This window comes from Ooceraea biroi, chromosome 3, assembly GCF_003672135.1.
Source record: "Ooceraea biroi isolate clonal line C1 chromosome 3, Obir_v5.4, whole genome shotgun sequence".
Classification (NCBI taxonomy): Eukaryota; Metazoa; Arthropoda; class Insecta; order Hymenoptera; family Formicidae; genus Ooceraea; species Ooceraea biroi.
The window spans coordinates 10,157,872-10,172,822 of NC_039508.1; the positions used below are offsets into that span (position 1 = coordinate 10,157,872).

General features: G+C 43.6%; 1 protein-coding gene across 1 annotated transcript; it reads left to right on the plus strand.

The window, feature by feature from the left end:
- Positions 1-292: 292 nt before the first annotated feature.
- LOC105276869 (protein tipE) lies at positions 293-14,804 on the plus strand. Its single transcript, XM_011334847.3, has 6 exons — positions 293-870; positions 3,166-3,574; positions 5,559-5,822; positions 6,281-6,474; positions 7,875-8,194; positions 11,406-14,804. Exons 2-6 carry the CDS (start codon positions 3,370-3,372, stop codon positions 11,467-11,469), a joined length of 1,047 nt encoding a protein of 348 aa, XP_011333149.1. The 5' UTR covers positions 293-870; positions 3,166-3,369; the 3' UTR covers positions 11,470-14,804.
- The last annotated feature ends 147 nt before the right edge of the window (positions 14,805-14,951 follow it).

Sequence of the window (14,951 nt, forward strand, 5' to 3'; positions counted from 1 at the left end):
ATGGGACAACTGTCAATAGCGATATAAATCGCTAAACAGCAAGCTATCCGGCAGCAACAACAGCTATAAATTGCGCATGCCGGCAGCAATCGCGGGAAAAAGCGCGAGAATCGCTTCCGATGAAGAAGGAAGCGCAAAGTGATCGAGGACGGCTAAGGGAGGCCACCTCGGACGACGACGACGGCAAAGCGTCACCCCCGTCATCGTCGTCGTCGACGGCGGCGGCAGCGGGGGTGACGGTCGATGCCACGAGATGCCGTCGCGGCGCTGGCGTTGCTGGAAAATAAGCTCGCCCGAAAGCTCCACCGACTGCAGTAGCCCGGCATCCGTCGGCGCCGCGGCCAGAACGAAAGTTCACACGAGAGCGCGGACTTTGCTCTACCGTAGGAAGGCCGCCGATGGGAACTCGTTGCTGAACGTGCACGTTATGCGGACCCCAACGTGATCCACGAGTCGCGGGACACCACGTTATTTCACCATCCCTTCGTATTTCTCCCCCTTTCCGCTTTCCCTTTCCACTTTCGCACCCCCAGTTTATCCATCGTTCGGCAGTGTCGACCCTTTTCGGGGGCGTCGTGACGAAAGAGAGAAAAAGGAAGAGAGAGAGAGAGAGAGAGAGAGAGAGAGAGAGAGAAAGAGCGTCGCGGTGATTCGCGAGGGATTTCGCGGGGACAAATGTGCACGGTGGACAGCAGTGTGGCATAGTGCGGCGAAGTAGGAGACGAAGAGATCGGCAGAGGGGCAGAGGAGCGAGGAACGCGAGAAGAGAAGAAAAGGAGGTGGATGATGATGATGATGCTGGTGATGATGATAAGGGGGCACAGGAAGAGGGCGCCGAGCCCGGATGCGTTCGCATCTTCTACATAGGGGGTACCATCCACGTTGACCTCGATGGGACAGCGATCGAGCTTTCTCTGCGTGATTCTTGCTCGAGTCGTGCCTCGCGAGGCAGATACTACCCGGTTTGAGATCCAGCAGCGCCTGAGGCGCTTTAGAATCGAGCGATTCGAGAATATCGAGAAATATTACGAATATCATACGCGGGGGTTTAAATTCCGGCCAGCCGAGAGCCAACTCTAATTGCATATATAGGTTCGAAGACTGTATAAGATAACGTTGGAGGGGTAAGTTTGTACATTGAAAAAGGAATCGGTTGACGGATTAGGCGAAAAAAGGCAATTTACAAATTACAGCTTAATTATATGTAAAGCAGTCGCTTATTATCTTCTTTTTCTTTTAGATGCTAAATAATTCGAGCATAATTATGTAATGTGGGGCAAAATTATCTGCTATAGATAGTATTGCTATAGATAGTAGTAATCAAAGTCTGATGGGATGTGCTTTCATATCCGTTCGTTGCAAGCAATCATTAATAACGTTGAAATAATTGTGACTTGTGTTATTCAATTCTCGGGCTTTAAAAATTGTAGTAGATGAAGCTAAGGTTGGATAGTTCATGCTATAGGATGGGGTACAACCCTCGCGAACGTAAATCATGCATTGGAACCGCAGCGAGCTTAGGAAAAGTTGTCCGTTATAGATAACTTTCGTGCACGTGAATCCAGTCGGTCTCTTAAACTAAAAATTGCGAAATAAAAGAAATAATTACAACACGTATTAACATATCACAAATTAGCCACGAATTAATTATTGAAATTACTTTCTTTTTTTATTTTTAATAAAATGCTTAGAAATCTTAACTTAGTATGTCGAAGAATTAATTGTGCAGGTAAACAATTGTTTTCAAGCACTTGCACAAAGAACTCGACATGAAATCTTTAATCCTTTCGATTATACGTCTTCACTTTGCAAACTCGCATAAAGTCGTTTAAAGTACTCGGCGTTTAAAGTACAAAAGTTTTATTTTTATGGACTCTTGTAGAACGAGTATATATGGCAGTAATTCATTCAATATAAAACTTAATAATATAAATAAATATTTTCTCAAAACGTGTAAACCTTGAAAACTATTACTCGTTCTTTCTTAAGACAATTTTCATCATTTTTCAATGAAGAAAAAAATTCCATCATTCCATCAGACGAAATCATTTTGAACAATTAAATGATTTAACGATTCCATTTATTAAAAGATTAAACTATCTCAAGGCGCATAGATTCCATCGTTTTAATTCTTATTACTAATTAAATGCGTAAATGTCGGGTGATATTTAATAATATGAAATCAGTAACACTAATATAAAAATAATAAAACACAAATAATAAATGATACAGAATTAAAAATATTTAATAACGCACACAAAATCAATAACATAAAACTAAGGTTTGTCCATGTGCAACAAAAATTTGACGAGAATTGATTTATACGACAAAGTTTCCAATGGGCATTGTTCGTCGCGTTTATCTATAACGAGAATCGAACGATCGTGGCATTGTGTCGAAAGTCGATAGTACTGTAGACCAGAAATCGGGAATACGTAGACCAACCATGTAATTATTCGATACTTTACTACCTGTGTTAACTCTTACGAAATTAAAAATATTCGCTAAGGATATTATGTGAAAAAAATCACGAAAATTCAATATCTAATTCTGATATAACATTCTTTTTCCAAACCAGCGATGGAAAAAAACGACGGAGTCTATATTCGGAGTATTCGATTCTTTAATAAAATATTATCGATCCTTCTCCGATGAGAAACAAATATACATGTCGCAATCTGTAAGTATGATAAAAAAATATTAGACTCATTGCTCCGTTAGTATTGATTTTGTCTATCTCCATTTGCCATTTATGGGCTTTACGCACGTGCCCAGTTTACCAAGGGGCAAGGTGGATTCCGGCAGAGACAACATCATGCAACCCTCAGATAACATAAAAAGTTATATATACTCTTCTATCATTCAATTAAATGTATGCCGCGAAAGGAAATGAAAGAAGAAAAAAGGAAAAATCGATGGGACGTGTATGGCCTAGGGGTGATCAAGACAAATGGCTCCCGTTGCACAATGCCTACAAAGGGCATCGCTCTTAACGGACGCGTTTCCGCGCGTACTATCCCCCGGGAATCCGCATGACAGAAATTATCCTAGGGGTGACTTCGTGATTGTCCGCGAGGTCTTCCGACGAGCGCACATGTAAAGGAAGCTCGATCCACGATCGTTCAAAGGCGGAACACGAAGAACAAACAACACTTGGGGTTGCAGATCGTTCCGTCTCTTCGACGTCCGACGTGACAACGAGCAGGGAGCACGCCAAGGACGACGACGACGGACGACGACAACGACGACGGACGACGACGACCAGGACGACGACGACGACGACGACGACGACGGCGACGACGACGGCGACGACGTCGTTTAGGATAGGAGCCTCCAGCACGAAACCAGCACTGCCGTTTGTTCTCCGAGATGGCCGACGAAAAGGAGAAGCAGACGTTCTTGCAGAAGCTGCTGTTCTACACGACCGCGTTCTTCATCCTCCTCAGCACCTTCAGCCTCTTCGCCTTCCTCTTCTTGGTCCCCTTCGTTATCGACCCCGCCTTCACCACCATCTTCATGCAGTTTGACACTCGACCCGCCGAGTGCGTCACCATCGATGTTGAGTCCAGAAGAGGTGAACAATCGGCACCCTTAATTCACGTCGTTCGCTCTCTCGTTATTATTCCTCGTGTGCATGCTCTGTACTGTCAATTATTCTCTCTCTTCTTCGTCGTTCGTTGTTCGAGGTTCTTTCTTCGTGTGCAATTAAAGCGATGCAGCTTTGATGACACATATTTCAGCTCCATCTGTATGTTGAGCATGTATGTGTGATTGTACGAACGTATGCACTTTTCATTTATGTGTACGACAAAAAATTTTCTCAAAGTTGCAGAGAAAAATCGCATTGACGGAAAATGTTTAATTAGAAGCATATATTATACATGATTTCATGAAAAAAATTTCATGTTATTGCAAAAGATGGCAAATTATTTATATATCATGACATCATAACAATTTCCTCATTATGGCTAAAAATGACGGACGATAATAGACAGGCAACAGGACGTAAATTTCCATTTACAGAATTAGGTCAACATCAAAATATGCGATTTTCATGAATGATTGAAAAGGCTATTTCCAGATCGAACAAAAGTGACGAAGGACGTCCGTGTGGGACAACTGACATTCTCGTATTTAATCTAATATTCGTGTCGTTATATAATCGATAGAAAAGAACAACTGCTTCCATTTGTTATTGATAAAGTTCGAAGAATATCAACGTGAACAATCGCGAGAGTAACTGCTAGCATAGTAATCACAAGTTATAATTTCAGCTGCTATAATCCTTACAAATGTTGCTTCACTTAAAATTTCGTAAATAATTATTTCATGGTTCGTTTTGTTTCGCTGCTTGAGTAATGCTTTGCTGTCTCCCCTCAAATTATGATAAATTCCACGGAGATTGTAATTGTAAAAAGTGTATGAATTTTTTATTTCCCGATGTCACGCAGTTGCCTTTATGCCATGTCGTCCGTGACACATATGAGAGCACGTGATACTGAAAGTTCAATACTATCCTATAAATTTTAACTCGGATTGATATATCATGATATAAAACACGCGGAGAAACACTTTTGCACTTGTACATTTCAGGATGTATAAATAGAACGTCGTTTCTTCAGAGGATTTCTGTTAAGTAAACCGATAAAATTTTTCTCGTACGAAATATGTTTGTTATTAAATCCAGATGATTCTCTTCTCTGAGCTGGTATCAGAGATAAAATATTAGAGAAACTTCAATAAAATCATGAAATGATGTTTACAGGAATAGCTGTAATTTTTTCCAAGGTAATTGTAAAGATGCAGAAAGTAATCGCTAACTAATCGATCATTATTAATTAGGAATACAATACAACGACTTGTAAAAAAAATGAAGCAACTGGTGTCTTTGTACTCTCGCGGTTCACACTCATTCGTTCTCTCTCGTTCCTCCTTTGTCACTTTAATTCTCTTCTCTTCGCAAACGTCAATAGGGTGCAGCAGGTGTTCTCCACGATCGAGCACCAGCGCAGTCCTCGTGTCAACGCTTTTGCAAGTAACATCACGCAAAATACTCCTGGCAGTTCAATTTCTTATTCTAATACTCTCTGCTTCCATCGGCTTCACTCTTCGTCTTCGTACGTGCACGTTTCCTGTATTCACGTTTCACGTGTGTCCTATCTCGAAGCTATTCCTATTTTATTCAATAAATGCTGATTTTTCGAAAAGCTGCAATGACAATTGCTTGAAAGACTTTTTCACAAAGTTTCGCGTAACGCTCGCTGGCAGTTGCAAACTTCGAGCTTCAACCTCATGAGATTCCGTGTAGAATCTTCCTTGCGCAATATAACAATGTGATGTAATTATTGATGAACCTGTCATCCCACGCTGCTCCTCTCTCATTCACTATCGCGATTTCGTGTGTATGTGTGTATGTGTGTACGTGGCTGCATGTGTGTACGCATATTCAGATGTCACTGACTCGCTAATTATGTGTCTACGCGTGACTGTATCCGTGTGTCGTGCTTGGATTATCATTACTTCGCGGCCGAATCCCCATGAATGATCGTTGAGTCCAGGTACGAGCAATTGCTCATGGACATCCTGTAGAGAGGGTTGCACTAAGGAGCTGTACGATTGCACGCAAATACGCGTCAACTATAAGCTACCGGATAACGTGTCCGAAGGAGCGGACGAAGGAGGCGGAGCGGTAGGAGGTGTCGAGGATGACGAAGGCAGCAAGAGGATGCCGCGATACGAGCGTTCCTTAGGCGAATACGTCGACGATATTGAGAATTTCGCCGAGGATGATGAGACCGGACTGCCGAAACCTTTTCCTACAGGTACAGAAAAAAACGCAAACCGGATTGGAGATTGGAGAACCGAGACATTGTCTGTCTCCCATATTTGTTTCTAAAAATGTTTACTACAAATTATTTGAGACTTGATGTATGCCTTGAATCTATGAACATACCTTGCATCAATCGATGGAAGCGATCCGTCAATTTTCATGAAAAGTAAACATGAAATATATAATAATAATCGATAATTTCCATTAATCTTGTACACGGAAGCTATTACGAACAAATAGACTCGATAGATCCACTAGACAAAGAATTAAAGCCAGCGAGAGAGACGACTCTCGTCCATCGCTCGTCTGATAAAAGCTCCGCGATTTATCGTGGTAGATGCAAGAGCATACTGTATCGAGGAGTCATTATACGCGGCTGCTTTATCTCCGTCCGATTCTCCCGATGCGAGAGGCATCCGTCGCCAAACAATAACGAGGGGAAGTTCGCAGGTCTCATGGGCAACGACTCCGTGTGGTACTTCACCGGGGCCAAGCTGTTCCCCAACGTAAAAGGCTGTGGATACCCTCCAATGCTGAATTGCAGTATTTTCTACCGGCAGTACGCCAACATAGGACAGAACTTTAGCTGTTACTACTCGAAAGTGGACCCCGGGATAGTCATCAGCGACCTCGACATGTGGCAGGTCTCTGTGTTTGCTGTTGTATACTTCCCGTGCTGTTTAATCCTCATCTACGCGAGTCCGTCTTCATCCTCGCCTTTCATAGCGGCCCTTAAGCCCGGCTCGCGCGAATTCCTGTCGTCTTTCGCATCACGATGGCGTTCGTCGAGCTGACGTGGCTCAGTGCCCATACCGTAACCCGGTAACCTGGTTATAGTTAGCGATTTACCTCTCCACATCGGTATGCGCGAGTCACGCGAAAGTGCTGTGACTTTTGCCCGAGTTTACGCCGGAACGAGCGCGCACTTAAGAATCGATACTGCGGCTTGCCTATCGAGGGCAGAACGCATTCTACATCCAAAATTGCTTCGTATATGCGATTAGTAAGATCTGGTTAATGACTCTGTGTCGGTATTCGGAATGCGAAGCTACTTGCCTGGTTGATTGCCACTTTGATCACGATCTTCAACTGCAGACACGTCTCGCGTTTGCTTAAAATATTAGGCGATCCGGTTGATTAAACCCTCCTTTGTTTACCCGTCAGCTTTCATAATCTCGATCAAATGTTAAGGGCGACACAGTTTCGTTGAGCTCGGATTTGGTGTCGTAGATAGGCGTAGAAAATGGTTTCAAATATTTATTCGGGACAATTTACGTGAAATACATTTCTGCGGCACGGAAAATTGAACCCTTCGAAGATACGCTAATGTCAAAGACCATTCTCGATCATTGTGATTGCACGTGAAAGGTGTAAACGATCGTAAGGCGGAAGGGAGCTTTTCCGAGCGCGAAGCACGGCAAAATAGCGTTACGGTGGCGGAAACGCGATCGTCCGCACGAGGTGCGGACAATGCTTTTCAAGCGGGTGAATGGGCGGTCGATGACAAAGACGAAAGCCATCGTGGCGCGCGGCACGGCGCCCGGAAGAAAAGAAAATTTCTCCCGGCGCGCAGAAATCCAATTTCCACGAGTGCGCGGCCGGCATAGCCATTATAAATCCGCCGATAACATCCCGGCGATCCCGGAAAGCCCGCCGCTGTGCTCCCGGTGCTGCACGAGCGCCTATCTTTCCGAACGAATGGACGACAGGAAGAAATAAGATCGCGTGGCGCGCAAATAACACTCGCATTCTCGTGGGTGTTTATCCGTCGAATTTACAAGACAGCCGTTTTGTAGAACTCGCCTCGATAGAGAAATCATTTCGTGAACGTGAATTCTAACGTTTTTCGCCATTTATTGAGATAAATTGATTAAAGAAATTGATTAAACATCGACAATACTTAATGATTTCTTAACGTAGACTTAAACTTTTGCAAATAAAATTTACCCTTGAGATTCTTCGCGAGGAACATATCGGTTTAACTTCTTGATTGAAGATCAACTTCCATCCAGCTCTGGTCACATGTTTGAACTCGACTCCCTAGGTGTACATGAACCTTGTGTACGCGATGGCGATTCCGATACCGTCTTTCATAATCTCGGTGATATACCTCACCATCGCCTACTTCAAGATCTACAACGAAGATGAGGAGGTCCTTGTAGGCGGCGAAGAGGGTGAAGATGGGGAGGAAGGGGACGGGGACAACGGTACATCCTTGCCGCCCACTAGCGGTGCATTGACGCCCGGAAGTGAAGCCTTCAGGGAGGATCTGGCGAGCTTCGGGCACCAACTCAAGGTTGCGATGGCCGACGACATCAGCAGGGAAAGTCTTGACGGGATTCCTAACTCGCTCTCTGTTCAGGGGTAAGCACTGCTTCAAAAATCTCGATTGAATATTGAGAGCACGTGTCGTCGTAAAAGGGCTGTTCAGGTTTGCTATTTTGTCTATATCTCGATTGTTGATCGCCTCTACGTCTCCCTGAGGCTCTTATGTCTCTCGTGGGGCTTCGACAATATGCTCCCCAAGTGTCAATCGTAAGCAGGCATAATCGTTTTAACGATCGTCGAAACGATTTGCCGAGGGCAGTAATCTTGTTCGAGTAGCATTAAGCCGCTTGGACGCGCTCTTTCGTATGTAAGAAGATATTATACGTAGAACAAAATACGAGAAATGAATACCAAGCATTTCAGGGCTTTCAAGCGGAAAGGTATTTTCTGCTGTCGTTTGTTTGCTCTTTCCCATCCGCTCTGTGATCGCAACAAAGTATTTACGATGTCGTTACATAAGATTAACTTTAGCCATTTAGGAGCTTCCCTCAAAGGCAGGGACGCTATTTTACGCCAGACATAAAGTCGTCTAAATGACTCGTTATGGAGATAGCACACCGCGTGCGTCAAATGTCATCTCATAGTCCGCACAGTTTATATGCTCAAGAGCATGACGTCGGCATCGCGCGAGTATTCAGTCAATTTCCCTCGTGGTTTGCGGCAAACCAAAGGTATTCAATAATCTAAGTGCACAAGCATCACTCTACCCTGTACAAAATTGATTAGAATCCGAACAATCGGTCTGATACGTCAAATTGTTCGCAAATGACACTGTCGATATTCGTGTTTCATATGTTAATCCCGAAAAACATGTTATTCTACAAGAACGGTGCAGTGAATTTTATCGGTAAGAACTGATTGACGTCTTAAGAACATCGTGTAAAGCCATTTGTCAGAACGTGCATTTCTTCACTGACATCTCGGTTATTACAAGCAATTTGCTTGAAATGCGGATGGCAGAAATAGCAACGAGACAATGCGGAAACATCTAGAGAATCTTTATATCCGCATGTACAGTCCTGTATGTCGTACTTTCGATTCCATAACGTCATCGTACATGAATAGATGTGTCTTGAAAAAAATATCAAACACATTAAACGTAAGAATAGATACCACTCGCAAAGCGATTGTCGTCGCGCTAAGTTATTCATGATTCCGATTGCAATTAATCGCACTACGTGCCGTGGATTCTAAAGTATCGATCTGCAAGGGAATCGATTAAAGAAATTCTGCACAATGGATTGCCCGATGGTATCCGATGGCCGAGAATTCGGAATTCTGATCCGGATCGCCGAGGAGAACGCGGCGCGGCGTGTTCGAGCGCTTTCGATCGCATATGTGATCACGTGTCGTATGCGTGGATGCAGGACAAGGTCTAGGATGAATTCGCGGGATGATCTGCGATCCACGCAATTCTATTGGCGTGACCGGAAAAGTTCATGTCGATCCGCTTATTGCTAACAAAATTCAAACGCGAAACTATACATTAAGAATTAATACAAAGTTTTGCGTTACCAGAAGGACCGTGTGGATTTTTTTGGCAGGATCTAGACGCAAAACTTTGTAATATTAATGCTTAACGCAGAGCTCGCGTTTCGCGTTTGAATTTTACTAAAGGGGTTGGCATGGTCACTTTCCCGTCCAGTATATAACCCATTATATAACGAGCTGCGAGCGGAACAGTATATAACCCAGTATATAACGAGCTGCGCGGTGCAGACAACCTGGAAGCCGCGACTTCCTCGTCTGCCAGACCTTCGCATTAGCTTTCGTGTCCGATTAATTTCGTAAGGGAGTAATCTGTTTACGATAATGATTTTTCAAACTATTGACATGATAAAACGATGACGCAGTTAAGTGCTCTCGACCGCACGACCGGCGCATCCATCTATAAATAGTGACTCGGGATGCAGGGCGATATAGGTCGAACGGCTGCGCGATAGACAGCGAGTCGCCGCTACCTTTACCGCCGCCATTCAACCGTATACACAGAGTAATCTATTTCAAGTACCCGATTCATATCCACCATTCAGAAGGCTGCGACAGTAGCAACGATCAAACACCTCTATTTCATCGCGCCTCATCCCCCAACGAACTCACACGAATGCGTTACGCGATGATTGCGTAAGGAATTTTCTCCTATCTGCAATCTCCCTTTCTGTCTTTTCTTTCGCCTCTAGAGTGGAGTAAATGCATTTCCCAAATGCCTTTTCTATGCGCCGGATGCATTTGAGTAAATACATCCAACAAACTCGCAAATGATTTCGATATTTACATGAAAGTATTGGCAAACATATTTTGAGGCAAATAGAGGATAAGTACAAATGTTTCAAGAGCATTTACAAACATTTCAGCCCGTTCGCGAACAACTACTTGCGACGTGTTTGACTCGTTACATTCGTCACCGAAATATAGTAGTCAATAACGCAAGGCTACTTAGTACTTTGCCCCAGTTTATTCTGTCAGCCATACATTTTAATGAAAGAAGCGAGACGGAATCGCAATCAATTATTATCCCTTGACACGAAATTAGACGGACGAAAATGGCATTTTTTACGGACGCCTTAATGTGCTCTACTACTATTATTAAAAAGTTTATTTTCATTTGTGTTTTTATTATTAAAATATCTTCTCTTGAAATATTCAAGATATCTGATTTTCCTGATTTTGACCCAGCATGCAAATACAGAATGCAGGTCTACCTATTTCATTCAACCCAACTACCGAGATTTTATCCGGATAGATACCTGGCCATATTTAGGTTTCCGTATGAGTTCGCACGTGTACTCATGATCAATCACGAGACAACATCGACTCTCTCCCGAAAGAGGGGACCTGCGATTTTGACGTTTATACGGAATGCGTGAGAGAGGCAACGCTGAGACCAAGCAAGGACACGAGCATCGATTCTGACCCAACAACCACCCACGCCCCACCTAAACTCACCCTCGTTTTCTCAGCCCTCTCCGCGGCTTCGAAACGCTCGACACTCTCAAACAGTCTCCCGTTGTCGAATTCTCGCGGTTGTCTGTTCGCGAATGCGAACGCGAGCTTGTATAAATCGCCATATCGGGGTCGTTCGCGCTCTATATACCGCACAGAAGCAAGTTTGAGATATCAACGCAGTCCTCGATTGATTAATTAAACCAATTCTAGCAGAGTTTGCTAACAATAAGATAAATAATACCGTCGCGAAATAACGTTCGCCATTAACAAGCAAAGCTTCATGCTTCTTTTCCTCTTTCAGAAACTTGAGCAAGACGATGACGACGAGTATCTCAACTCCCCCTGGGCCGACGGCAGCAGTCTGAAGAGACACTTTCAGGGTCTGAATAATATTTCGTGGAGACCACACTAAGCGACATTGTCGCGACTGTAAAAGAGAAGAAATCAAGACAGTTAACAGTGGCCGAGGAAGCTTTATTGGCCGAGGAAGAGTCAAGTTACCTTTCTCTCTCAAGATCGACTGAAGAACGCACCCTCGCGATTTACGGAGTCAACCAGAGGCGTACTCGGTACTCGAGTGACACGGATCACACGCGGATGCACGATGATCAAAGGGAACGTCATTGAATTTGTCACCCTCCATCGTCCTCGTAAGGGCGCCGATTACACCCCTGGACGACGATACCTTGCGACGTACTTTGTTTCCTCCTCGAGACGATATTACAGCTCAATTGCAACTGCGCCGATGTGATTCCGTCGCAGCTCACACCAGGGATCAGTCCCGCGAACGCGGATCTTTCCGGCGAGCGAGACGCTCACACGCGCCGGAAATGCTGTTCGCTTCTTGCAAAGTTGGCGCGCGCACGGTGGTCGTTACCCCGCGCGCCGAATTGATTTACCTCGCACGATGCCTTCTTCGTAGCTTGTCCAAGTGCGATTCGCGGTTCGAAGTCAATCACGCGAGTCTCGTGCCTGCACATCGCATTCCGCAAACACGAAGAATCTGTCCTTACGTCGTATACAAGCGTTCGCTATATATTGTATTTTTGAAGAATTTTCCACACCGCGGCGGGCACAGACTATCGTCCCGCGCAAGAAACAGATCTGTCACTTTGAAAGCAACCGGAATGGGACCCGGAAGCCGAAGCCCCTCAAGAATTGTCTCAAGTCCATCCCGAAATGCTTTCGTAACGCATCTCTGCGACCGATTCGATCTCCGATCGCAAGTTGCGGACCACTCGTGTCGCTCTCGAGGTGATAGATAGGAATTTTTGCAACGAAATGCACACCGAGTAAACGCTTCCTCTGGTTCACTCGACGGTATCGAGCGGACGTTCATCCGGAGAACGCAAAGGCAAAGGAAGGACATAAAGGAAAACGAGGCCGAAACTCGCGGCATCGCGCTAGTATCTGTATATTAAAAATCACGAGTTATCTATGGACTAAAGAACTTAATTAGTAAATACTATGAGCTAAATACCGTTAAACGTTACGAGTATTATCAGGTAATTCGCTTGCTGTGTGATCATGATGCGTCCACTCACGTGCATCGTAGACACTTTAATCAGACACCGACGACACACATCCGTTCCACTTTTGACGACACGCTTATGCAAAGTAAAAATGTGCGGCTCGCACGAGTCCACCCCCGCACCCTGTTGCGGCCTCGTCCATGTACTATGACCTCCACACGCACAAAATCCAACGTTTTCTAGGTACCTGACTGAGACACGCTCGATGAAAATACATACGTGGGTACCTCCGCGAGTTCTTGCTGCGTACGCGCGTTCCAATCGATACGAGTGGTGTACGGGACGAAGAGACGTTCGGTATGACCCGAAAGAAAGAGTGCTTTAGTAAACCGAAACCGGAGATACGGTCTGTTGCTTTTAGGTGCGCTTTAGTTATCACTTTCCGTACCTCAGAGATGAAACCATTGCGCACCGTTGCTTTGGAGGAAGCAAAACAAAAAGAAAAGAGATAGAGAGCAATATGTGCCGCGAGCGTAGCTAAAAGGAATCAGGACCTATCGTCTCACGAAATGTTTTCAGTGCCGTTTGTATTTCGACATTATATTTTTACAAAATTGCGCGAAAGTCCGTACGAGCTTATATGGGTCGTCGGATACTCCTGCCCGGAAAAGGGTGGGAAACGTACTTGAAAAGCCCAGTGGACTTCGAAATCGTGACCTCGATAAAAATCAATTGTAATGAGTGCTTCGTGCTATTTCTCAGGCTTGAAAGAACGGCTTGTCTTATTATCGTCTCAATGTCAGCCGTGAACGCGATTAGCTGTACCTTGTGATTTTCTAAAGCGCGTTAACGTCACCCGGAATATCGACCAAACGTTTGCCGCATGGAAACTCTCTCCGATTCTTGGATCACCGGAGGTTAATACTTCTAAATGTGTCCAAGCACTTAGTCATGTAGGATTTCTATCGAAACTTTGAGTACCTTGCATATTTAACGTGAACGTAATTATTCCAATACTATTATTTCCACACTCAACGTTTGACAGTATATTTTGGTGTTCCACGCGGCATTAAACTGGGCGAGATGCAAAACGAACCCCGTGTAACTACTTATCGCGCGACATCGGCTCGTTTTTTCGGAGTTTGTGCTATTTCTGCGATCATGCACACGTTGAGCAACACGCGTACACACATACACAACACATGCACACATGTCACGCGAAAGGCATTTTACACACATCGGTACTCTATGAAAAAAATAATTGAATTGTTTTTATGGATTAAGAACAAGTTGTCTGTGATCTACAATAATTAAAAAAATATTTAATAAGTATTAACAGATAAAAAATATAACTGAGATAATGTCGGTAATGTTGAACGATGGAGGAGACACAAAATACCGAGGAACGATCGGATTTTATTGGTACAAGTTGAGCGCAGGTTTCCCGTGGCATTGGTAGAGCAATACGATAGTAAGAGAGAAACAAGAGATATCGCGTAAAAGTTAAAATCACTGCAAAAAGAATAAAAAAAAAAAGAGAGGAATTCTAGAAGAGAAAAGAAGTATATTATATATAATTATAACAGATAGACTCTCTTATGTACGATAGAGCACGCAACATCTAAATATCCAAATCGCTGCTGTTAATCTGTACTAATTCGTGATGTAAAAAACAAAGGTGCGTGCTGCGTTCGGATAGTACCAATAAAAAATATATATATATATATATTATATGGCACTTGTGACCGTCGCGGCTAAAAAGTATATAGGATTAGATAGATTTATAGAAGCGCAAAACACCAAAAATCGTTCCTTCCACCCGCTCCGGCCGTGTATTCGATTATCGATTTTAAATATATTGCATCTCATACGTCAAGTCAAAGCTCTGCGAGTTTACAAAAGCGCACCTCGGAACGCAATTAACAAAAATTGTCATTCTACTAAATAAAAAAGAAAGAAATGTAAAAGAAACTATATACACCCGTATCATCACCGAATGATAAGTTGTTCAACGAGCGTCGCGGAAAATATTCGAGATAATTTTTGTACAGTTCTGGCACACACAAGAAGAGAACGTGCAACATCGTCGTCGTCTTTATATTTATGTACATTTCAATTATTATAAATTTTTCGATATTATTATCGAACTATGATCGATTTCGTGTGAAAGTGTATATGGCTTTTTCTGCGGTTACCAATAAAATGTTGTCAGAAAGCTTTTTTCACGAGATACGTACCTTATTATGTTTTTCTTGTGCCTTTCCTCATCTTTACTCCGAAATCCTCGCTCCTCGTCAGAGCTCTTTGCTATTTTTATTCGCTGGCTAATTATGTAATGCTGCAGGGAAGTCAAATTAAAAGGTAACGTACAATAA

Excerpts from the sequence above, each read along its gene's own strand:
- LOC105276869 (XM_011334847.3), top strand. The coding sequence starts at position 3,370 with ATGGCCGACGAAAAGGAGAAGCAGACGTTCTTGCAGAAGCTGCTGTTC. Across the intron at positions 5,823-6,280 it reads GCCGAAACCTTTTCCTACAG|GTCTCATGGGCAACGACTCC; the intron begins GTACAGAAAAAA and ends GGAAGTTCGCAG. Across the intron at positions 8,195-11,405 it reads AACTCGCTCTCTGTTCAGGG|AAACTTGAGCAAGACGATGA; the intron begins GTAAGCACTGCT and ends TTCCTCTTTCAG.